Source organism: Salmo salar, chromosome ssa16, assembly GCF_905237065.1.
Source record: "Salmo salar chromosome ssa16, Ssal_v3.1, whole genome shotgun sequence".
In the NCBI taxonomy this organism is placed as follows: Eukaryota; Metazoa; Chordata; class Actinopteri; order Salmoniformes; family Salmonidae; genus Salmo; species Salmo salar.
The window spans coordinates 71,195,576-71,221,678 of record NC_059457.1 but is presented as its reverse complement, the minus strand read 5'-3'; the positions used below and the strand labels follow the sequence as shown (position 1 = coordinate 71,221,678).

The 26,103-nt window shown below is 44.0% G+C and overlaps 1 protein-coding gene across 1 annotated transcript in view; it reads right to left on the bottom strand.

Moving 5' to 3' along the window:
• LOC106574546 (collagen alpha-1(XXVIII) chain) overlaps positions 1-25,156 on the bottom strand; it is a 36,944-nt gene extending 11,788 nt beyond the window's left edge. The window contains exons 1-15 of the mRNA XM_014150504.1: positions 24,822-25,156; positions 24,401-24,561; positions 22,816-23,390; positions 20,181-20,201; positions 19,991-20,050; positions 17,572-17,625; positions 17,438-17,482; positions 17,226-17,252; positions 17,091-17,135; positions 16,656-16,700; positions 16,410-16,463; positions 3,305-3,373; positions 3,135-3,203; positions 2,898-2,966; positions 677-745 (exon numbers count right to left, since the gene is read on the bottom strand). Coding sequence (XP_014005979.1) covers positions 677-745; positions 2,898-2,966; positions 3,135-3,203; positions 3,305-3,373; positions 16,410-16,463; positions 16,656-16,700; positions 17,091-17,135; positions 17,226-17,252; positions 17,438-17,482; positions 17,572-17,625; positions 19,991-20,050; positions 20,181-20,201; positions 22,816-23,390; positions 24,401-24,542 — 1,344 coding nt within the window. The 5' untranslated portion in view covers positions 24,543-24,561; positions 24,822-25,156. The remainder of the gene's footprint in view (positions 1-676; positions 746-2,897; positions 2,967-3,134; positions 3,204-3,304; positions 3,374-16,409; positions 16,464-16,655; positions 16,701-17,090; positions 17,136-17,225; positions 17,253-17,437; positions 17,483-17,571; positions 17,626-19,990; positions 20,051-20,180; positions 20,202-22,815; positions 23,391-24,400; positions 24,562-24,821) is intronic.
• Between the last annotated feature and the right edge of the window lie 947 nt (positions 25,157-26,103).

The following is a 26,103-nucleotide window of genomic DNA, read 5'->3' as shown; positions in this document are numbered from 1 at the left end:
CAGAGGTGCCTTATTGCTATTATAAACTGTTTACCAACGTAATTAGACCAGTAAAAATAACTGTTTTGTCATACCCGTGATATAGGGTCTGACATACCACGGCTGTCAGCCAATCAGCATTCAGGGCTCGAACCACCCAATTTATAAATGTCATCAATTCATATCCCATAATAAGTGTGGGACCGTGATTCTATTTCTGACAGTACACACGTTATTCAGGTAGAATGAGGCTGCATCTCAGTAGCGTTAAATAGATTTCTCTCCTTGTCTCCTCCCCTCTATCTGAAAACACAGACTAGGTGAAAGCAAAAGACAAGAATCCTTCTGAACCAGGACTTTCCGTCCACCTGTCCAGATCTTTAACACCAGTTTCAATGAAGGAAAAGAGACGAGGAGAGGAGGCCACTTTAGACAATTGAGATGCACCCTTTACATCAGCCTTTACTTCACCCATGAACTTTCTTTCAGCACAGCGTCCAGGCCTTGACCCCTGTGTGATTCATCACCACACAGATTCAATAGGGGCCTCATATATAACCTCAGTCTGAATGAGACCTAGATGCCAGTGCTTCTGGCCACTCCCTACCCAAGGCTCTTTATGTGTTCCTGGGGAACACTGTGTGTTTGTGTGAAGGTCATTCTCCCAGATTTAGTTTATTTACAGTCTATACTGTACCTTGTCTCCTTTCAGTCCAGCGCCAGGCTGTCCTCTGGGTCCCCTCGGCCCCTCCAGGCCCCGGTCCCCCTGCGGAGAGACAAACACAGCTCTTTACAATTCTCTTCAGTCTCTCTCACTCTCTCTCACCAGAGAGAGAATCTCACACCAGCCATAGTGAAGACAGAATCCCAATTTGAGATCAGTGCCCATAACTCAGAATTTCATCTACTGATGTCAATGAGAGATTTAGATTTCAAATTAGGATTCTGCCCTAAGAAAGCTAACAGCAACACAGATAGTTATTAATTGATGAGAAAACAATCATGATCCCGCTAATGAAAAACCACAAGGCTGATAGGAACAATGGAACATTATGAAAACGTTAAACTGAGTTTTTCCTTCCGCCTTGGCAAAAGGTTCAAGCGTTCCGTTGTAATTTGTGTTAACGTCTATCCATGTGCCACGCCGAGGCTGGTTCGCAAGGTGACAACGGACGTCCGTTTACTATGTCTGTTCCTGCATGAGAGACAGGAAGGCTAAACAGGAACGTGATAGGGGCGCTGGAAACTTCTTCAAACAGCTTCCGCGCCTCGCATGCATCCACTCTGGACCTCCAAGGAATGTTCCAGGGAGACCACACGGTTGAGGCGGGTTGTTGAGATGCCGGAGGACATGTTTAGTGTTACTCAAATTTTTTTCAGCAAAGGGGTTTGGCACCGAGCGAGAGTTGATCAGCACTGGTGGAGATGGAAACCACAGCGACCAGCTGAATGTCGTTGAAGGTTCTTTGTACTTAATTACTGCAAGAGTCACGCTCCGACTAAAAGAAAAAAACTGTGAAGTAAATTACACAATAATCAAAGTTGAAGCCGAGAGAGACAAAGAGAGAGAGAGAGAGAGAGAGAGAGAGAGAGAGAGAGAGAGCTATGTATGTGTGCAAAACATATCCATTACCTCAGAGGTTACCTCAGATCTAGGGAGAATACACTCTGCAGCTACATCATTAGCATTAGCAATACCTGAGGACAAACCAGCAACAGAACATACCTGCAACGGAGCTTAGATAAAATGTACGCATTAATCCCCCATAATCTTCCATTTCTTCCCCACAGCAGGTGCTGATGACAAGGGTAGCAGTAAAATTTTTTAAATAATAAATAAATAAAAACTCTTCAGCTCTCGTGAATCTGGAACTTGTCAGAACTTGTGACTAGCAACAAAGCACTGCTGCTCATAACAAGAGCTGTGTGTCTGGGGTCATTCTCAATGCAGGAGTAAAAGCCTTGAGGCCATCTCTAATAGTAGAAGCTTCTAGATGACTGGTGGAAACTCACACCGTCACTCTCTCCGGGGTAAACTGCCAGATAAATATTTCTAATGATAGGATCTTTCAGTGGACTGAGGTTTCAACGAAATAATGCAATAAAGGACGTGTCTCTTCAGTCAGTTGACTAGACTATTATGAGTCGAAGTTGCAACTTTGCCTAACAGAGATTACATTTGGCGTGATGTTACTTCAGTGCATTCCCAAAACGTAATCAAGCGTTGTTTACCCAGACCGTTCAGGAATGATCAAAACTATTGTTGTTCTGTGTTACCTCACCTGCCACTGGAAGCATAATGTTATCCTTGTCGCTAAGTAGGCAATATATATCTATATAAAACGGTCATTACCGTAACACAGCGCTCTCTCTGAAGGAGTCGCAACAAGGGCGAAGGATACAATATAACATAATATCTTTATGAAGGCAAGACACGCACTGCATTGCAAATAGCATAGCCGTATCCTGGTAACACTTGAGTTCAGAGGATATGTTAGAGCAGGGAGAAAGAGAGAGGTCTGGTTTGGGCAGATGTAGCCCATGTGTGCCTGAGCAACCCAGTGAAAAGCAGATGGACTCATTCCTTCCTTCTGGTCTCGGTTGAGTGACTCACTCCTTTCATGTTCTACAGGGGTTCTGGATAGCTTCTGGGGGTTTCCCAGCCCAGGGCCTGTATGGGTTCACCTGACGTCCATTTGAACTCTGAACTTCGCCTACCTGCATGCTGGAAGTTACTCCGTAGTAGAACAAGAAATCACTGATCGATAGATCAGAGGTATACCAAATAGAGGTATAATTCAGATGGACTTTTATGGCGCTGTGTCTTCTATAACCATCATCCGTGTGATGTTGCTGGTTTTACAGCCACAGATCTGGAGCCCAGACCGGGACACATCTCTGCAGATGCTCAGTCATACCTTTGGCCCGGCAAAGCCTTCTCCTATAGGACCCTTCTCTCCTTGGACGCCCTGTGGCCCTTGAGGCCCCTGTGAAACACAAACAAACAGATCAACCAATGGTGAACAGACTTGAATAACCGTAGACTCCATACACAGCTACATGAACACCCATTTCACTGAGACATTTAAGAGTATTCATAAATGCATGCGTACATTGTGGTCGAGTACGTGTACATTGTGGTCGCGCTAACTCACCGGTAGTCCAGGTTCCCCTAAGCCAGGTGGTCCCGGAGGCCCCAGTCGCCCCTGGAACCCCACATCACCCTGCAGAGAGAGTGGAACACCCGCGAGGTGAGATACAACAGGTGGTTGGGGGAAAATGTAATTACCTCATTTTTCAAAACAATGGGGTGATGGAGTGATACCTTGTGTCCAGGAAGCCCGATCCCAGTTTCTCCTTGGATTCCAGGTGGCCCAGAAAGTCCCCGCTCACCCTACAAAACACACACAAGCACACATAACCATGCAGGAACAGACTCACACACAATTCAGTATACAGGAAATGTATATTGAAATGTGTTTGGCACAACATCAATTCATAAATCTGTCTCTCTCCCTCCTTCTCCTCCACTATAGGTCAACAAGAGCAGAACTCTTTGAACGAGGTGACAATTTCCATTGAATTCCTCTTATCTTTAACCTCACACCACCGTCACTAACCCAGCCATTACCTCCCCACATAAACCAATACACACACACACACACACACGCGCTGACCTCAAACCTTAACTTTTTTCCCCTCACACATCTTCCATCAATCAAATTCTACCGGGGGTTTAGGCTAGCACTAGGTGTTCTGAAACTCCTCGAGAATTCAAATCACTATTGTTAAAAGCCATTATTCAAACACAGTGCCCTCCGTAATTATTGGGACAGTGAATCATGTTTTCCTCTTATGGCGCTATGCTCCAAAAGTTTGGATTTTAAATCAAACAATGACTATGAGGTAAATGTGCACTGTCAGCTTTAATTTGAGGGTACTTTCATCCATATTGGGTGAACCGCTTAGAAATTAAAGCACTTTTTGTACATAGTCTCTTCCACCCCACGAGAAAGTTACAGACACACAAATATCATAACCCCCCCAAAAATGCTAACCTTCCCTGTTATTGTTATGGTGAGAGGTTAGCATGTCTTGGGGGTACGTCTTTCTCACTCATCATTATTGATGATTCACTCAGGATGATCCGTAATCATGGTAGCATCCACATTAATGTAGAAGTGTATAGAAACATATTCTATTCATATTTACAATAAAAGTGACTCCAATATGACACAATACATTATTTACCATTAATTTCTATTGGGCACAAAATAATCTGAAACACAACCAAAACAAAGAGAAAATGCATCCAACAAATTTGTAGAGTTACAAGCTTGATGTAGTCATTGTATGCTATGAATATGGGACCAAATACTTAACATTTTACTACTTTAATACACATAAGTGAAATTGTCCCAATACTTTTGCTCCTCTAAAATGGGGGGACTATGTACAAAACGTACTGTAATTTCTAAACGGTTCAAAATACCCTACATTTAAAGCTGACAGTCTGCAATTTAACCTTGTAGTCATTGTTTGATTTCAAATCCAAACTTTTGGAGTATAGAGCCAAAAGAAGAAAACATGCTTCACTGTTCCAATAATGACGTATGGCATTATAATAGAAGAAAATCAACATGCTGTTCTACGATAACGAGAACAGTGTGAGAAGACAGCAGAGATATCTCAGTGCGTAGGCTAGTCTACATACTGTTCTCTTTCCAACATGTGGTCCGAAGCTAAATGTCAGACAGTCTGCCATTCATTTGATCTTGGATGACAGTCAAACAAGCAATATGAACATTCTTTCAAAACAATTAAGCCTCTGAATGCTTGACTGGGAGTGTGGGCATATGTCAGACTTGGCAGTAGTGTTGCTGAGAGAAGTTTGAAAAACAAACTGACAAGATAATAACATGATTATAATCCCTCAACAGGTCTGTGGCGTTCATGCAATGACTGATGATACTTAGCAAGTAATGTATCCATTCAAAACATTAATGCACACATACTTGGTCAATAGTCTGCCATTTGCTTCTGGGCCCCACTTGAATCTGTCTGTCAGTAGCTCTGGTCCAGGGCGTGACATGCGGCTTGCTGAAGGCTCAGCATCAGCAAACCGCACGGAACACCCTGGACCAGAGCTAGTCAGTCTACTCAGTGGGACCAATACCAGTGTTGTAAGACCACATATTGAGTATCTCGGTCTTGTCTCGGTGTTGGATACATGTGTACTCGGTCTTGACTCAAAGTAAAAAAAACACTTCAACGGGCCAAATATATACAGTCCTTTCTTGAAACATTCATATCCTAAATAGTCTTTATATCTATTATAGATTTTTTAGTGCAGTTGCAAACCTATTGGACCCAGGCCAGTGTGTGACAGGTTCGTGATTCTGAATGTACAGCAACCATAAAACCAGCGCACTCATGTAGGAGAGTGCACTTTTTGTAAAACACGAAGGGCCAGTGGTGTAGTGGAGGGTATACGCAGGTACTGTATAAGCTGTACAAGCCACTTTTTGGTAACTTTTATTTTCAGTGGGCATTGCGTATACACACTTATTCCCCACTGATGTGTACTAAAGTAGTGTAGTAGAGGTATACAACTTATCAATTATGTTGTACAATAGAAAGATCATACACAAAGTAGTCTACACAATCGCAAAGCACGTGAAATATATGCACATGTGCGCCGCACACAGCATAGTTTCAGCGGAATATCATCTGCAAGCTGCAAGAGCAAGCAGCTCTTAACTGGTTGTCACATGGAACAGCTCACAGAAGAATGACATCGGTAGCCGGTAGGGTAGGAAAGACATTTCAACTTATGATATCTACCAGTAAATGCTAACTAAGGCAATGTTGGGTATGCAAACCAGGTATTGAAAAAGTTTGGTCCGAAGTGATGGTTAGTAGGCTATTTGTGATGCGCAATTGTCATCATGTGCTGTTTGCATCAGGGGCGTAGGCATGGGTGGACACAGTCCCACCCGCTGGGGAGCCAGGACCTGCCAGGCCCAGTGGTGTTTAATCATGTATGCCAAGGGAAGCCAGGCTTCCCCAAATATTTGACCAATAAAAACATTTAAATGATAAAATCATGTATCTTTCGTCTCTCTCTGTGTTTTCATAATTTTACGTCAATTCACAAGTGGCTGAATCTCACCGGAGAAATCATCCGAGTGAGGGAAACAGCGCCCCTCCATCTCAGTATGTGGAGCCCATATATCTGATTCTGTCAAGACCAAAAGAGTATAACATGTTGCCGCCATACCATTTGATTGATGCCAGCAAGCGTTTGGACTCCCTTGATAAAAAAAAATATATAAAATAATTAGCCAACAAGCGCTGAGCTGAGCTCAACTGTGGGTTGTCCCAGTGCAGCAAAATGCCCCCTTAAAGAGGCCAGTTTGGATTTGGCTTCAGACCAATCAAATCACTTCATTTGCAATTGCCATTTTCAGAAAAACATGTCTGTTTCTGGTCTGCTTGTGTTGATGTCCTGCAGTAGCTAGATTGCTAAATCGGCCCTTTGGCAAACCATGGATGGAGATTGGGATTTGGACTTGTAGTATTGAATTAATTGTCTGTACAGGCCAATGATTATGACGGTGATTCTGATCTAACCATAAATGAATATGTTGTGCCACTGGCCTGAGATGATTAAAGTTCAATATGTAGACTAGATGTAGCCTAGTAGGCTCACGTTAACTAGCTAGCTAGATAACTTAGCTGGTTCACTGTTGCCCATGGAAGGAGGTCAGGCTAGCAAGAATTTTAGCTAGGTAGCATATGACAACAAAAGCTAAAAGTGCACTGTATGACAGAGCCATAGACCGTTTTGCCAACATGAAAGAGAGGAGGAAGGCATTGGCGTTCAACTAGTGTGAGTGCAAAAAAAGAAACTTGCGCACGCACACACACACAGAAATCAGAACCAGGGACAGCCACATGATATTTAGCAACATTGATTGGACTAAATAGTTTTTGGTGTTTTTACATTTGTTTTCAGTATATTAAACTAAGCATATACAGTGGATTTAAAAAGTCTACACACCCCTGTTAAAATGCCAGGTTTTTGTGATGTAAAATAATGAGACAAAGATAAATCATGTCAGAACTTTTTCCACCTTTAATGTGACCTATAACGTGAACAATTCAATTGAAAAACAAACTGAAATCTTTGAGGGGGAAAAATAAAAAACTCAATAACCTGGTTGCATAAGTGTGCACACCCTTAAACTAATACTTTGTTGAAGCACCTTTTGATTTTATTACAGCACTCAGTCTTTTTGGGTAGGAGTCTGCTAATAGACATCTTGATGTGGCAATATTTGCCCACTTTTCTTTGCAAAAGCGCTCCAAATCTGTCAGATTGCGAGGACATCTCCTGTGCACAGCCCTCTTCAGATCACCCCAGAGATGTTCAATTGGATTCAGGTCTGGGCTCTGGCTGGGCCATTCCAAAACGTTAATCTTCTTCTGGTGAAGCCATGCTTTCGTGGATTTGGATGTGTGCTTTGGGTCGTTGTCGTGCTGAAAGGTGAACTTCATCTTCAGCTTTCTAACGGACGCCTGAAGGTTTTGTGCCAAAATTGCCTGGTATTTGGAACTGTTCATAATTCCCTCCACCCTGACTAAGGCCCCGGTTCCAGCTGAAGAAAAACAGCCCCAAAGCATGATGCTGCCACCACCATGCTTCACTGTGGGTATGGTGTTCTTTGGGTGATGTGCAGTGTTGTTTTTGCGCCAAACATACCTTTTGGAATTATGGCCAAAAAGTTCAACCTTGGGTTCATCAGACCATAACACATTTTCCCACATGCTTTTGGGGGACTTGATGCTTGTTTTTGCAAACTTCAGCCGGGCTTGGATGTTTTTCATTGTAAGAAAAGGCTTCCGTCTTGCCACCCTACCCCATAGCCCATTCATATGAAGAATACGGGAGATTGTTGTCACATGTAGCACACAGCCAGTACTTGCCAGAAATTCCTGCAGTTCCTTTAATGTTGCTGTAGGCCTCTTGGAAGCCTCCCTGACCAGTTTTCTTCTCGTCTTTTCATACATTTTGGACGGACGTCCAGTTCTTGGTAATGTCTCTGTGGTGCCATATTTTCTCCACTTGATGATGATGACTGTCTTCACTGTCTTCCATGGTATATGTAATGCTTTGGAAATTCTTTTGTACCCTTCTCCTGACTTATATCTTTCAACAATGAGATCTCTCTGATGCTTTGGAAGCTCTCTGCGGACCACGGCTTTTGCTCTGAGATGCAACTAAGAAAATGTCAGGAAAATCCTACTAGAACAGCTGAACTTTATTTGTGATTAATCAGAGTCACTTTAAATGATGGCAGGTGTGTAATGACTTCTATTTAACATGAGTTTGAATGTGATTGGTTAATTCTGAACACAGCCACATCCCCAGTTATAAGAGGGTGTGCACACTTATGCAACCAGGTTATTGTAAGGTTTTTATTTTTCATTTTTCCCCCCTCGAAGATTTCAGTTTGTTTTTCAATTGTTCACATTATAGGTCACATTAACAGTAGAAAAAGTTCTGACATGATTTATCTTTGTCTCATTCTTTTACATCACAAAAACCTGGCATTTTAACAGGGGTGTGTAGACTTTTTATATCCACTGTATAGCCTTGTTGATGTTTAAATGTTTAAGTTGAAATGGTGCTGGAATAGCTGAGTGTAACGATCATCTGAAAGAGGGGACCAAGATGAAGCGTGGTGAGTGTTCATATTGAATTTTAATAATACAAAACACTTGAACATAAGAAACAAACGAACGCCAACAGTTCTGTCAGGTGCAAACCACACAACAGAAACAACTACCCACAAAACCCCAAAGGAAAACAGGATGCCTAAGTATGGCTCCCAATCAGCGACAACGATGTACAGCTGTCCCTGATTGAGAGCCATACCAGGCCAAAACAAAGAAATACAAAAACATAGAAAAAAGGACATAGAATGCCCACCCAAATCACACACTGACCAAACCTAAATAAAGACATAAAAAGGCTCTCTCAGGTCAGGGCGTGACAGTACCCCCCCCCCAAAGGTGTGGACTCCGGCCGCAAAACCTGAACCTATAGGCTCTGGGCGCAGGCACAGGATCCACCAGGCTGGGGAGACATGCAGGAGGCCTGGCTCTGGAAGCAGGCACAGGATGCACCAGGCTGGGGAGACTTGCAGGAGTGCTCTGGCGCAGCACATCACCAGGCTGAGATGCAGGAGGCCTGGCTCTGGGAGCAGGCACAGGATGCACCAGGCTGGGGAGACTTGCAGGCGGCCTGGCTCTGGGAGCAGGCACAGGACTCACCAGGCTAGGGAGACATGCAGGAGGCCTGGCTCTGGGAGCAGGCACAGGACTCACCAGGCTGGGGAGACATGCAGGAGGCCTGGCTCTGGGCGCAGGCACAGGATCCACCAGGCTGGGGAGACATGCAGGAGGCCTGGCTCTGGGCGCAGGCACAGGACGCACCAGGCTGGGGAGACATGCAGGAGGCCTGGCTCTGGGAGCAGGCACAGAACTCAACAGGCTGGGGAGACCTACTGGAGGTCTGGTCCATGGAGGAGGCACAGGATAGACCGGGCTGTGGGGGAGCACTGGAGACTCCGGGCTGAGGAGCGTCGCTGGAGGCTCAGGGCTGTAGGTCGTCTCTGCAGGCTCCGGACTGTAGGCCGTCGCCGGAAGCTCCGGACGGGGAACTGTCGCCGGAAGCTCCGGATGGGGAACTGTCGCCGGAAGCTCCGGACGGGGAACTGTCGCCGGAAGCTCTGGACGGGGAACTGTCGCCGGAAGCTCCGGACGGGGAACTGTCGCCGGAGGCTCCGGACGGGGAACTGTCGCCGGAGGCTCCGAACGAGGAACTGTCGCCGGAGGCTCCGGACGAGGAACTGTCGCCGGAGGCTCTGAACGAGGAACTGTCGCCGGAGGCTCTGGACGGGGAACTGTCGCCGGAGGCTCTGGATTGGGAGTGCGCACTACAAGGTTAGTGCGAGGAGCAGGAACAGGACGTACTGGGCTGGGCAGGCACACTGGATAGAGAGTGCGAGAGGCAGGCACATGCTTACCACAAAAAGCACGGGTAGTTGACTCAGGCCTCACCCCTGGTCCAGCCAAACTACCCGTGTGCCCCCCCCCAAAATGTTTTTGGGGGCTGCCTCTCGTTCTTCCCGGGTAGGCTCCGATATCTGTTGATCACCTGGCCCCAAGTCCAGTCTCTCCTCCCAATCCACTCCTGATGAGACCAGGTGTCCATCTCCTCCCGAGCACGCTGCTTGCTCCAGTTGTGGTGGGTAGTTCTGTAACGGCTGTCTTTGGAAGAAGAGGACCAAGGCGCAGCGTGGTGAGTGTTCATATTGAATTTTAATCATACAAAACACTTGAACATAAGAAACAAACGAAAGCCAGCAGTTCTGTCAGATGCAAACCACACAACAGAAACAACTACCCACAAAACCCCAAAGGAAAACAGGCTGCCTGTCACGTCCTGACCAGTAATAGGGGTTATTTGTTATTGTAGTTTGGTCAGGACGTGGCAGAGGGTATTTGTTTTATGTGGTTCGGGGTGGTGGTTTGTTTAGTAAGGTATTTGATTTATGTATTCCGGGGGTTTTTGGGCACTGTTATATGTTTGTGTATTTCTATGTTTTGTCTAGTCTTTCGTATTTCTATGTTTTGTTAATTGGGGTTGGACTCTCAATTGGAGGCAGGTGTTTTCTAGTTGCCTCTGATTGAGAGTCCTATATATAGGTGTGTGTTTGTTGAGTACTTTGTGGGAGATTGTTCTGTGTATAGCCTTGTGCCTTACCAGCCTGTGTATAGTCGTTGTGGTTTCTTTGTGTATGTGTTTATTTTGGTTCTCCTTCTTCACCAAATAAAAGAAGATGAGTGCACATAACCCTGCTGCGTATTGGTCCACTTTCTCTGACGATGATTTCTCATTATCAGACGACGAAGAATGTTACACTGCCTAAGTATGGCTCCCAATCAGCGACAACGATGTACAGCTGTCCCTGATTGAGAGCCATACCAGGCCAAAACAAAGAAATACAAAAACATAGAAAAAAGGACATAGAATTCCCACCCAAATCACACCCTGACCAAACCTAAATAGAGACATAAAAAGGCTCTCTCAGGTCATGGCGTGACTCGGAGGCAGTGCTGCTGTTGTCTTTGTGCTGACTTGCTGTAACTCCATGGATCTAAATCAGTAGCTGTTTAGTAAACTGTCGAAAACATTAACTTGCTTGACTATGCTGCAGATGATATACAGTTGAAGTCGGAAGTTTACATACACCTTAGCCAAATACATTTAAACTCAGTTTTTCACAATTCCTGACATTTAATCCTTGTAAAAATTCCCTGTCTTAGGTCAGTTAGGATCGCCACTTTATCTTAAGAATGTGAAATGTTAGAATAATAGTAGAGTGAATTATTTATTTCAGCTTTTATTTCTTTCATCACATTCCCAGTGGGTCAGAAGTTTACATACACTCAATTAGTATTTGGTAGCATTGACTTTAAATTGTTTAACTTGGGTCAAAAGTTTCAGGTAGCCTTCCACAAGCTTCCAGCAATAAATTGGGTGAATTTTGGCCCATTCCTCCTGACAGAGCTGGTGTAACAGAGTCAGGTTTGTGGGCCTCCTTGCTTGTACACGCTTTTTCAGTTCTACCCACACATTTTCTATGGGATTGAGGTCAGGGCTTTGTGATGGCCACTCCAATACCTTGACTTTGTTGTCCTAAAGCCATTTGCCACAACTTTGGAAGTATGCTTGGGGTCATTGTCCATTTGGAAGACCCATTTGCGACCAAGCTTTAACTTCCTGACTGATGTCTTGAGATGTTGCTTCAATATATCCACATAATTTTCCTCCCTCATGATGCCATCTAATTTGTGAAGTGCACCAATCCCTCCTGCAGCAAAGCACCCCCACAACATGATGCTGCCACCCCTGTGTTTCACGGTTGGGATGGTGTTTTTTGGCTTGCAAGCCTCCCCCTTTTTCCTCCAAACATTACAATGGTCATTATGGCCAAACAGTTTTATTTTTGTTTCATCAGACCAGAGGACATTCCTCTAAAAAGTACAATCTTTGTCCCCATGTGCAGTTGCAAACCGTAGTCTGGCTTTTTTATGGCGGTTTTGGAGCAGTGGCTTCTTCCTTGCTGAGCGGCCTTTCAGGTTATGTCGATATAGGACTCGTTTTACTGTGGTAATATATACTGCTCAAAAAAATAAAGGGAACACTTAAACAACACAATGTAACTACAAGTCAATCACACTTCTGTGAAATCAAACTGTCCACTTAGGAAGCAACACTGATTGAGAATAAATTTCACATGCTGTTGTGCAAATGGAATAGACAACAGGTGGAAATTATAGGCAATTAGCAAGACACCCCCAATAAAGGAGTGGTTCTGTAGGTGGGGACCACAGACCACTTTTCAGTTCCTATGCTTCCTGGCTGATGTTTTGGTCACTTTTAAATGCTGGCAGTGCTTTCACTCTAGTGGTAGCATGAGACGGAGTTTACAACCCACACAAGTGGCTCAGGTAGTGCAGCTCATCCATGATGGCACATCAATGCGAGCTGTGGCAAGAAGGTTTACTGTGTCTGTCAGCGTAGTGTCCAGAGCATGGAGGCGCTACCAGGAGACAGGCCAGTACATCAGGAGACGTGGAGGAGGCCGTAGGAGGGCAACAACCCAGCAGCAGGACCGCTACCTCCGCCTTTGTGCAAGGAGGAGCAGGAGGAGCACTGCCAGAGCCCTGCAAAATGACCTCCAGCAGGCCACAAATGTGCATGTGTCTGCTCAAACGGTCAGAAACAGACTCCATGAGGGTGGTATGAGGGCCCGACGTCCACAGGTGGGGGTTGTGCTTACAGCCCAACACCGTGCAGGACGTTTGGCATTTGCCAGAGAACACCAAGATTGGCAAATTCGCCACTGGCGCCCTGTGCTCTTCACAGATGAAAGCAGGTTCACACTGAGCACATGACAGACGTGACAGAGTCTGGAGACGCCGTGGAGAACGTTCTGCTGCCTGCAACATCCTCCAGCATGACCAGTTTGGCGGTGGGTCAGTCATGGTGTGGGGTGGCATTTCTTTGGGGGGCCGCACAGCCCTCCATGTGCTCGCCAGAGGTAGCCTGACTGCCATTAGGTACCGAGATGAGATCCTCAGACCCCTTGTGAGACCATATGCTGGTGCGGTTGGCCCTGGGTTCCTCCTAATGCAAGACAATGCTAGACCTCATGTGGCTGGAGTGTGTCAGCAGTTCCTGCAAGAGGAAGGCATTGATGCTATGGACTGGCCCGCCCGTTCCCCAGACCTGAATCCAATTGAGCACATCTGGGACATCATCTCTCGCTCCATCCACCAATGCCACGTTGCACCACAGACTGTCCAGGAGTTGGCGGATGCTTTAGTCCAGGTCTGGGAGGAGATCCCTCAGGAGACCATCCGTCACCTCATCAGGAGCATGCCCAGGCGTTGTAGGGAGGTCATGCAGGCACGTGGAGTCCACACACACTACTGAGCCTCATTTTGACTTGTTTTACGGACATTACATCAAAGTTGAATCAGCCTGTAGTGTGGTTTTCCACTTTAATTTTGAGTGTGACTCCAAATCCAGACCTCCATGGGTTGATAAATTGGATTTCCATTGATTATTTTTGTGTGATTTTGTTTTCAGCACATTCAACTATGTAAAGAAAAAAGTATTTAATAAGACTATTTATTTCATTCAGATCTAGGATGTGTTGTTTAAGTGTTCCCTTTATTTTTTTGAGCAGTGTATATTACTTTTGTACCTGTTTCCTCCAGCATCTTCACAAGGTCCTTTGCTGTTGTTCTGGGATTGAGTTGCACTTTTCGCACCAAAGTACGTTCATCTCTAGGAGACAGAATGCTTCTCCTTCCTGAGCGGTATGACGGCTGCGTGGTCCCATGGTGTTAATACTTGCGTACTATTGTTTGTACAGATGAACATGGTACCTTCAGGCATTTGGAAATTGCTCCCAAAGATAAACCAGACTTGTGGAGGTCTACAATTCTTTTTCTGAGGTCTTGGCTGATTTCTTTTGATTTTCCCATGATGTCAAGCAAAGAGGCACTGAGTTTGAAGGTTGGCCTTGAAATACATCCACAGGTACACCTCCAATTGACTCAAATGATGTCAATTAGCCTATCAGAAGCTTCTAAAGCCATGACATCATTTTCTGGAATTTTCAAAGCTGTTTAACGGCACAGTCAACTTGGTGTATGTAAACTTCTGACCCCCTAGAATTGTGATACAGTGAATTATAAGTGAAATAATCTGTCTGTAAACAAGTTTTGGAAAAATTACTTGTGTCATGCACAAAGTAGATGTCCGAACTGAGTTGCCAAAACTATAGTTTGTTAAACAAGAAATTTGTGGAGTGGTTGAAAAACGAGTTTTAATGACTCCAACCTAAGTGTATGTAAACTTTCAACTGTAACTGTTGAAATGCAATATTAGCTTTCTGGACTTCACCAGACAGATGTTGCTCTCCGGTTTTATGATGAAACAAGCCTATGTGTAGTTTAATTTATGCCGCCACTGTGTGACTTGTCTTTTTGTTGTAACGGCCTTATTATTTATCTCGTGGCGTATGAATGAATGGGTTAGAGAGCAAACAACGCAATAATCACAACATAAGTTGTAATTTGGCTTTTTTACTGGCTTGGCTTCCTCAGTGATTTTGCCCACGCACTGCTACTGGCCAGGTCCACCCAATCAGATTGATCTGGTTTAAGCATTATTGTGGACTTGAATATATTGTTTTGGTTTAGAAAAAATACAAAAATGTTTAGAGTGATTTTGAGAGTGAAAAGCTGAAAAATCTATAGGAAAACACATTAAAAACATAGGATAACATAGGATTTTTCACACCGGGTACCTTTCCTTCATACTGTTTGGGAACTTTTTGGCAAAATTCTCCAGGCACCACTACACCACTGCATAGGGCCGATGGAAAGACAACAGTCACACACAGCATGATGTTAAAGGATAAGCAGTCCATTCACATAATAAGCCAGTAGGTCCCAATCATAAAAATACAAAAACACAACCATTAAGCATTTCCCAATCGAAATGTACATGTATTACTTCCCATTGAAAAAAACATTTCAAGTTTGGCACACAAAGTAACTGGTCACCTAAAGTTTAAATGCAACAAAGTTTCATACACATGAGTTATTGTCAAAGAGATGGCTAACAGCAGCAAGCGCGCTACAATAAAAAAACACAATTCCACTCACCAGATGATGATCATTTGAAACTTAACTTATTGTTGAAGTTATTCTTGAAAAGGGGGAAGCTAACAAATTAGCAACAACATCCTCTTCGACAGCAACTCCTGCTGCTGCTGCTGCTGCTGCTGCTGCAAACTAGCCTACAACAAAAGCTAACTGGACCATGGAAAAATTATAGCTCGCTATTGCATAGTGAACTGTTAGCCTTCGAGAAGTTTCCATAGGCTTTTGTAAAAACAGTCCCTGCTCTTAAGTTAAAATGCGATTGGTTGATTCCACTGTCATTCCAAAATGTTTCCCTAATACAGGCTGAATGGTAAAAGCCTTCTATCTTGCTTCTGATGGCCTAGCCAATGGCTGACTTAGCTAGCTAGATTGATCCCCCCAGAGACCAGCAAAAGAAAAATCCTGATTGGATCTTTTTTTCACTTCAGTGTTAACCCTTTCCTTTCCAACAAAAACTGGAGAGATTAAATCAGAACATCATTGAAAAGCATAATATAATTATAGTTATTATAATAATTATTTTATAAATCCTTAGCCCTTCTTTGAAGTCATAGAAGTCCCATTTTTCCCCGCTGTAATAAGTTGTAAAGTTCCTCTATTTTCTCTCAGTATGCATTCTTTCACTATTCTGTATGTCTAAAGAATCCATAGGTTGTTCTGAAATATGAACACAGAAATACTCTTATTATGGTGGTGATTTGACAAAATTACTTTCATGGCCTTGAATGGGACTTTTTCTGGTTACGGTCTGGACTTAGTGTTGGACTGCCAATTTTCTTCAACCATGAACCCAAGAAACCAAAGACCTGATCCAAACCAGATTCCATACACCCAGACATAATCGATGTAGTCCAGCCAATAAACTATAATCTAGTTATCTGTATAGATTTGAGATAAAAGGTTACCTTTGATCAATGGGTTGAAACTAAGGAGTGGGGGAAATTCTGGCACTGACTTAGTGAATAGACACGTAAGACAGATCAGTCAGTCAGTCACAAAGTAGTTGTTTTCTCTTTCATCCTAAGGGCAGATGTGGTTCCTCTAACTAATGGCTTTCTGTGAATGACACTCTGTTAATGAAAAGGAATTGGGTTTTATGAAATAAAACTCACTTTTTTCCCTATGAGACCCTCAGGCCCGGCATCGCCATTTGGACCAGGTAACCCCTGTGAGAAGACAGAATAAAGTAGTCTACAAATGGACAGGTATACAAACACAATTGAATTTTAAACTTAGAGGACAGCTTGGAGGACATTTTTTACTTAGATAGTAAACTGGGGTCTGTCAGTGACTAACCATTGAAACTACCTAGCTTAACAAAGATGGCCGACACAGAGGATTCTAGAACAGAGGCTTACCTGTAGCCCTCTGTTTCCCCTGGTTCCAACTGGCCCCTCAGGCCCCTGGAGAAGGAGGGGGTCAATCAGTTCATGTCAAAACATGACAAACAAACATAGGAGGCACAGTCGACACATAGTAGTATGGGTTTCACACTGTCTGCATTCATCAATGCAACATCATAGCCCAGACAAACAATAACTAGCTAGCAACACTAAAGGTTGGCTAAAGTATAAACAGAGTGGTATGTAGTGACACTAAAGCTAAACACATAAAATACCATTAAACAAAAATACACTGCTGCTCGCATGTATGGAGCTAAAGAAGACACTTTGACCCCGTGTGCCTAATCAAGACACCGTGCCGTATGTTTTACACCCCTGCCTTAGGTCCTTGGTAAGGGTGGGATTAAAAAAAAACATTTGATGACAAAACAAAAGAAAAATACACTATACCCTGTCTCCTTTGATTCCAGGTGTGCCACATTCTCCTCTCTCTCCCTACAAGAAAAATGAGATAGGTACATTGTGTCATATTTACTAAATACTAGGAAACCCAGAGGGATATTAATCTGGAGATTCATACTCTACCTGCTCTCCTTTGTAGCCCGGCTTGCCCTGAGTAGAAACAACACAATCTTGATTAGCAAGGAGACAGTGATCAAAACATTGTCACAGACCACAAAACAGAATCCTTGTCTTTATTGTTAGCAATACTGAGTTGTTGAAGTCTGTGCCAATAGCTGTGTACATTCATCTAATAATATAACAGCAGGTGTTTCGGGTATGCCCTCTGTACTGACCTCTTCCCCATCTCGACCAGGAAGTCCACTGAACCCGCTCTCACCCTGTAAGAAAGAGAGAATTAAGGTTTTGAAAACAGAATGACAGACTAACTGGAAGAAGACACACACAGGCAAAGCAAATCACTTAATACCTTTGATCCTTTAACACCTGGGTTCCCATCATCTCCAGAATTCCCCTTCTTGCCCTGTGGAGGGAAGGGGAATCACATCAGCATGGTATGGAGAGAAAAATCTCATTTGTGGTGTGTGTGTGTGTGTACGCCTCAACATCATCTGATCAGTGTGTGGCAGCCGCTTCTGGTCTGAGAAACTGCTTTTTTGGGCTGTTATAGGATAATGGCAGTGATTACTGTGCACAGGCCCTTAAACTAAAGTACATCAATGTACATCCAGTGGGGATTCCAGGTTTTAACCCTCTGATTATAATATTCTACAATGTCTGGTCACCAAGGGAACAGTCTACAGTCGAAATTGTCAGATAGGTGAAAGACTACAATGACCTACAGTTGAATTCGGAAGTTTACATACACTTAGGTTGGAGTCATTAAAACAGATTTTTCCACCACTCCACAAATTTCTTGTTAACATACTATAGTTTTGGCAAGTCAGTTAGGACATCTACTTTCTGCATGACACAAGTCATTTTTCCAACAATTGTTCACAGACAGATTATTTCACTTATAATTCATTGTATCACAATTCCAGTGGGTCAGAAGTTTACATGCGCCAAGTTGACTGTGCCTTTAAACAACTTGGAAAATTCCAGAAAATGATGTCATGGCTTTAGAAGCTTCTGATAGGCTAATTGACATCATTTGAGTCAATTGGAGGTGTACCTGTGGATGTATTTCAAGGCCTACCTTCAAACTCAGTGCCTCTTTGCTTGACATCATGGGAAAATCTAAAGAAATCAGCCAAGACCTCAAAAAAAATGTGTAGACCTCCACAAGTCTGGGTCATCCTTGAGAGCAATTTCCAAATGCCTGAAGGTACCACGTTCATCTGTACAAATAATAGTACGCACGTATAAACACCATGGGACCACGTAGCCATCATACCGCTCAGGAAGGAGACGCGTTCTGTCTCCTAGAGATGAACGTACTTTGGTGCGAAAAGTGCAACTCAATCCCAGAACAACAGCAAAGGACCTTGTGAAGATGCTGGAGGAAACAGGTACAAAAGTATCTATATCCACAGTAAAACGAGTCCTATATCAACATAACCTGAAAGGCCGCTCAGCAAGGAAGAAGCCACTGCTCCAAAACCACCATAAAAAAGCCAGACTACGGTTTGCAACTGCACATGGGGACAAGATCGTACTTTTTGGAGAAATGTCCTCTGGTCTGATGAAACAAAAATAGAACTGTTTGGCCATAATGACCATCGTTATGTTTGGAGGAAAAAAGGGGGAGGCTTGCAAGCCAAAGAACACCATCCCAACCGTGAAGCACGGGGGTGGCAGCATCATGTTGTGGTGGTGCTTTGCTGCAGGAGGGACTGGTGCACTTCACAAAATAGATGTGGATATATTGAAGCAACATCTCAAGACATCAGTCAGGAAGTTAAAGCTTGGTCGCAAATGGGTCTTCCAAATGGACAATGACCCCAAGCATTCTTTCAAAGTTGTGGCAAAATGGCTTAAGGACAACAAAGTCAAGGTATTGGAGTGGCCATCACAAAGCCATGACCTCAAGCCTATAGAAAATGTGTGGGCAGAACTGAAAAAGCGTGTGTGAGCAAGGAGGCCCACAAACCTGACTCAGTTACACCAGCTCCGTCAGGAGAAATGGGCCAAAATTCACCCAACTTATTGCTGGAAGCTTGTGGAAGGCTACCCAAAACGTTTGACCCAAGTTAAACAATTTAAAGTCAATGCTACCAAATACTAATTGAGTGTATGTAAACGTCTGACCCACTGGGAATGTGATGAAAGAAATAAAAGCTGAAATAAATAATTCACTCTACTATTATTCTGACATTTCACATTCTTAAAATAAAGTGGTGATCCTAACTGACCAAAGACATGGCATTTTTACTCTGATTAAATGTCAGGAATTGTGAAAAACGGAGTTAAATGTATTTGGCTAAGGTGTATGTAAACTTCCGACTTCAACTGTATTTACTTATGTGGATATTGTGACTGCCTTTGACTCCAAAAAAACAAATGCATCTTTATTAGATAAACCGGAAACATACTTTTTTATGTAAACTATAACAGCAGAATTCTGCCGATTTTCCCAAGCCGATATCTGTCCCAGCTTGCTGATCATAAAGTGATGCAGGAGTGTTAAGCATTTGCCACATTATCACTGCTTCAGGGAAGCAGATATGAATCGCCTCTAACCACACAAATCACTAAAGCCTACCAAAGCCCCTCAATTATCTCACGTGTAAGCATCAAGGCAGGCTTTGTGTGTTGGTACTGTACTGTCCTTCAGTTTTGAAGTAATCGTCCACTACAGGATGTTCAGTTCGAAAGGGGGCTGTGATCTCAATGTATTGATGTCGAGGGGAGCGTGAGGGAGATGTTGGTCATGTTCAGAAACTTACCTGGAGGCCAATGGGTCCCCTCTCTCCCTTGTCACACGCACACTTCAGGGCCAGAGGACACTAAAACCACAGGGACACAACATAGGGGGTCAGACAGGAGTTCAGACTCCTAAAGAGGAGAGTTCATTGAATAATGTGTGAAAAGGCTGCAGTATATCAAGATTAGTAGGCCTAGATAACTAGGACTTACCCCCTCATCAGCCAACTCTGTCTGTGAAATGAGAAAAACAAATAATTGGTCAAAATTTAGTGCGCTTCATATTTATTCTACACATATCTCATGGCGAGACAGTGACTGTTGAACAAAGTCAGGACATTCCTCTCCCACTCAGCGCAGACGTTAGTTCAACGTCTAGTTTTGATTTAGGTTAAAAGTTGGGTGTAAAAAATGCAATTCCCTCACGTTGTTGACGTTTTTGCAAATCTAATCAGTTTTCCATGTTAATTCAATGTCATCACATTGAATTTTATTGTTGAAATGATGTGGAAACAACTTTTTCTTCAACCAACTTTTGCCCAGTGGTTCCTTTCCCTAAACTTTGGCGACAAACACGGATTGCTAATGTTTGCATATGTTTATTCATGTTGCTTGCGATTTCAATCAGATTCCTACTTTGACACAGCTCTCATATTGTCATACAGAAGATTAAACACGAGTAGCCTAGCTTTAACGTTTAACAACGTTTATTCGAAGTTTAAAGTTACATTGCATCACCGATGTGTAGGCTACACCACCGCGGAATGTTTTGTGGACTGGTTATTTTAATGTTGATTGATGAAATACCTGTTTGGTGCATTTTGGATTATCCCAGTGACATGGGGTTGGGCATCTAACCTGTTCAAGTTGCTCATTTCAGGAGAGTTTAGGCTGGAGTTGTAAGGTCTGCTTCCAACTCACACCCTCAAACACGTAGATCCCTTGAACACAGCTCACTTTCCAGGCCACTTTTCTTTTGCCTATTCCCTGCCTGTTCTTTAGCCTATCGTATTTCCTGTTATCAACCAATTGCCTGATCTCCCGGACGACGATACTATCCTTTTCCCTGCCTGTACTGTTGCCTGTTTGGACCCCCTGTGTATGACCTTCTGCCTGCCCCTGCCCCTGGACCCAGCTACCTGCCGCCTCCTGTGGTCCTTTACAAATAAACACCTGCTGCGCTCTGCGCTTGAAACCAGCTCTCTTTCTCCCATTCGTGTTCATTACAGGAGTGACAAGTTTTCCCAGGGCTCTGTAAACTCAGCTGTGTGACTAGTTCTTAGTCCATATCAGTCTCTGCCTCCATCTCACTGTACAAGTCTACTACAACCTCCAGCACTGATCCTGTCAGCTGGAGGCCTAATCCTAAAAAAACTGGTAGAAGAATGTTTTTCTCCAAACATTGTTTTTTTGGTCTGGACATGAAAGCCAGCCACATTCCATATGGAGGAGGAATGGTCGAAATTCAACAGAAACAAACACAAACCACATGCAATGTTCAACATAACTTCTCGGAGCATCCAAAGTATATTTCCGCTCCCAGAGAAACACTTGAAGCCGCCACAGAAGGTCTGTTTATTTTTACCGTGAGAGGATTGGAGCTGATCCCGCCGGAGACGGAAGCATAAAAGAGATAAAAAGACAAGCTAATGGGACAGACAGCCTTATGACATACAGATGCTGCCTGAAACAGGATGAAGCCGCTGTGTTGACTGGGTGCTATTGGGTACCCGAACGCAACTCGAACCAGTCCATATGGATCAAGCAGTAGAGCGCGTATCTAATGCAAGTACAGATGGTTAATGTGGATTTCATGACCCGATTTTCTTGATCGTGTTATGTCTAGCACCTGCGTCAACAATTGGTTGAGAAGTCGAGTGGTGTGCGTGAGACTCGTTGAGCTATTCAGCCATGCGTGATCTTGCTGAGCTTCCTTCCTACTGCACACAGCAGTTTTCCACAAATAGTTTTAACGTAGAACCAATGTTATAGTTAAACAGGTCCTGAACTCATATTGTGTCTCTAGACCTACTGTACTGTTTCATGCCCTAATTAGTCTTATTGGACAGACATCAAAGGGTTAATTTCCATGACTACTTATACCTAAGGTTTCAGTTGTAAAAGAATGTGGTTAAAATAGTTTGAAACACCAGAATGGTTTCCAACAAAATGCCTCAGAAACACCAGCCAGGGGCCACAGTCAAAAATATTGATGTCTGCATTTCCCCATGTCAAGTGAAGACTAAACAAGGTGCTAGAGCGATAACAGTATGAATATAAAGGTACTGTGTTTGTGATGACAGAGGGGACCAAATCACCAGCAACTATGACAACCTTAGCAGGTGCAGCGAGTTGAAACCACACAGGATGCCCCCAAAAAGCATCAAATATTCTTAGTCCTAGACTGTTAGGAGATGCTTAAACACTAAATATAAATGAGTCCTCTTCAACCAGCAAAGATAAAGCATGCAAGTCTTGACATGAGTAAGCCTACATAATATTGTGTAATCCAAATATATTTGCATCCATTTCTTCTCAAACCATTTTCAAGGCCCAGCTTGTTGTATACATGATAATATCCAAAGAGTGATTAGCAAACTATGGCCCTGAGGGCGCCCTGTTTTGACAAAGCCTGATTTGTCATTCCGATGGTGAATGCCAATTCCCAAGAGGGAGGAGTCCACACAGATTTAAAATGCCCTACCTTAAGCAGTTATACAGCCATAAGACACATACAGCAAACTACAGAGACCTTTTTCTCTAGACACCTGAAAAATGTGGACTGAATTTACATCTCAACGAACCACAACCTGAACCAGATGACGAAACGTGATGACGTTGCTCTTACGATCTCTTTGATGACCTTGTCCACGATGCCCCTGTCCTGAAGGTTATGGAGGTAGCGATTGGCTGGGGAGCTAGCCAGCTGGCGGAGCTGTGCCACGTTGGAGATGTCATTGGCCGCAGGCGTGATGCCCACCATGAAAAACTTCACGCCCTGGTTTTTGGCGTCGACCACGGCGGAGAAGATGTCTGGGTTCCTGGGGTGGGAGATGCCGTCTGTCAGCAGTATGGCCACCCTGATGCTCCCTGGCTCTGACTCCTCCATGTAGATCTTTGTCAGGTTGGTGATGGCATAGGTGGTGTAGGTGCCGTGGCCGATGTATCCGATGGGTGCAATGCGAGCCTTGAAGTTGGCCAATCCGCGCCACTGCTTGAAGGTCTGCTCGATGATCACATGGCTGCTGAATTGCAGGAGGGCGGCTCGCGAGCTGAGAGCCCGCCCCGTCTGGAGATTGACCCCCTGCAGGCGTTCAACCACATCTGTGGCGAACCTCTTCTCCTGGGCATGGTTGTCCTTGGCGCTCTCCGAGCTGTCCACCAGGAAGGCCAGCTCCAGGCCACAGTCATCGTTCAAAAGTGCTAAGAACATGAAAAAGTGTTAACCAATTGTTTATTTATCATTTACCATGCACATTACACAAGACGTAGCTAGCTCCTGCTAATTTGTCAGTCTTTGGATGGCAGAGGGCAGAGCTGGCGTCAACCCCATTTCAAAGCAGGAGATCCAATATGGGTAAAACTAGGTACTTTCTCATGTCCACCACTAACACCAAAGAAGGATCATTCATCAGTGCAATCATCATGTACGTACCGGGTACAACATTAGCTAGCTACATTACGTAAGTGGTTCACAGAGCTGGGGGGTCACTACCATTTCAAAACAGGAGATCAGACCTGGGTCAATCTAGGTACTTTCTCACATCCAGCTCAAGACCAACATTGGCCAGCAACTGACCACAACTCTGAAGGTTAAGCTAGACCAAAGCCACTCAGAAGATTAAATTACAGATACTGAACCTTAATGACTCAGAGAGAAGATTGAACCCAGAAAAGATCTGATATGATTTATTTATCAAGGTGGAAGTGAAGCTTGGAGGGGCGCCATGACTTGAACTGTGAACTGATGTTCCTGATTCCTGTCTGATATCTAAAAGGCTCTAGGAGAAACGAGTCACACAAGGCATCCTAATCTACAATATTTTTCAAGGAGCGAGGGCACTTATCCAATATAAACCCGGGAATAAATCATATTTATGTTCAAAGAAACGTGTCAGAAAGAATGTGCCTGGGGATACCCAGCTCTTGAGGGGAAAAAAACGTTCAAGGAACAGAATGGTTGCCACTGAGATGGATGGGTTTCTAAGCCTGGCTGTGAAATATAATCATTTTTTAAGTGGATCCCATCATTTGCCAATGACTCTTTAAAATGAGATTTTCTTGTAGCCACACATTTTTTCGGTGATGGATGCTTTACCCATGTAGTATTTTCAGAAGTGAAGATATCCTATCAATTCTAGCCAACACTATGTCTCAGAAAAGCTTTTCTGTGTCTTTCCTTTCAAACGAATAAATACTTTCGGAACTCTTACATTGGCCATTCTTGGGTATGACGTTGGTTGTCAGTAGTTTGTTCTTGGCTCTCCTGTCCACGGTTCTCTCATCATAGTCATCCTGAGCCCAGAGACTGTGGAGTCTACAGAGCAGCAAGAACCAGTACAGAGAAGGGGACATCACCACCTGTTCTCCTCCTCTGAGAGAGAAAGAGAATAAGAAAGAAAGAAAAAGAGAGAGAGAGAGAGAGAGAGAGAGAGAGAGAGAGAGAGAGAGAGAGAGAGAGAGAGAGAGAGAGAGAGAGAGAGAGAGAGAGAGAGAGAACAGTAAATTCAGCTTGTGTTCAGGTAGAAACTTGTCACACATGAAAATCTGCACACCAACACAGAGGTGCAAAAGTCCACCATTGGCTGAGACCCATAACCTGTATCATTGTAACTTGATCCTGCACATACTCACAATACAGTGCTCCAGGCTCAGCTCAGTGTTCAGGATTGGGAAAGATGAACGTGAGAGAAAGAGAGAATCAGAGAGAGCAAGAGAGGCAGAGGAAAGAATAAGACAGTTTCAAGTGTTGTTCAGGTTAAGTTCCACTTAGACTCCTGATCTTGTCCTGCTCCTGTGATGGTGTCCAGTCTGTAGGATGGGAGATGGTCAGGTCAGGTAGGATGTCTGCAGTATGGCAGCAGTGAATAGAGGGTCTGTGGAGGTCTGTGCTCTGGTTCACACTGGGTTCCCTGAGGTCTCTTTAGCTGCAGCCATCCTCACACAGACACAGTAAGTACAGTAGAGGCAGAACCAGCCCCCTTTCACTCACAGCCACTCCATGTTTGGAGAAGGGTGGGGCAAGGAGCTTTTGCGGGGCAAGGCTAAGCTGGGGGAGAGTGTGGGGGTGAAATGTTAATAGTTGTAGTTTTTTTATAAATGGGGGTTGGGATGGCACCTCCGGGCTGTAATAACAAAGATCCATTTTATTAAGACTATAGTCGTAGTCAGTGTATGGGCCTTTGTCCGTTCTTTTTGTTGCCTCGTATCTTTTACTATTATCCACTGGTGACCAGGGTAAATTCCCATTTCTGCCCCATATTGACCTGATGTCTCATTCTGGGAATAATAGCTTCTGGAAGCCTCACCCACAGAACAAAGCAAAGCTTTTATTAAGGAGACTGGTAGTGATTTACTTCTAGGGCTCTAGACAGCGCACCTTGCTAGCACAATTTTCCATGATTCACATTCATGTGAAGGCACTAGTCTTTGGCTGCAGCTGCAAGGGGTGAGGCAAGACTATAAAACTGTTTAGAAGAATAGCTGTAGCTACTCCTCCAGAGAATTTAGCACTCCAACAATCAGTTTCAGTTCACAATACCATGTTCACCTTGTCTTTATGGATTGGCATTTTTTAAATAGGAAAATCTTTTTTTTAAACTTTTGATTCACTCCACTCTGAGTAAAAAAAAATCTGGAATATAGAGCTCATGCAAAGGTAGTGAAAATCCAAACCCATTTCCCTGGCCGCCAGACTTCTGGCCGCCAGAAAGAGAATCATGCAGCTCTGCTCCAGCTGTGCACTTGGTGGTGACAGCGTGTTTTTTTTATAGCCCACAGTATTCCAAACCTGGAGGCAGAACGCAATCAGAGGTGAGCTGCCACTCAAGAATGCTGTCATGACAAATAGGCCTGCTCAAATCTGGTTCAGATACCTCCCCCTTTCATGGGGAGACAAGTAAAACATGGTTAGGAT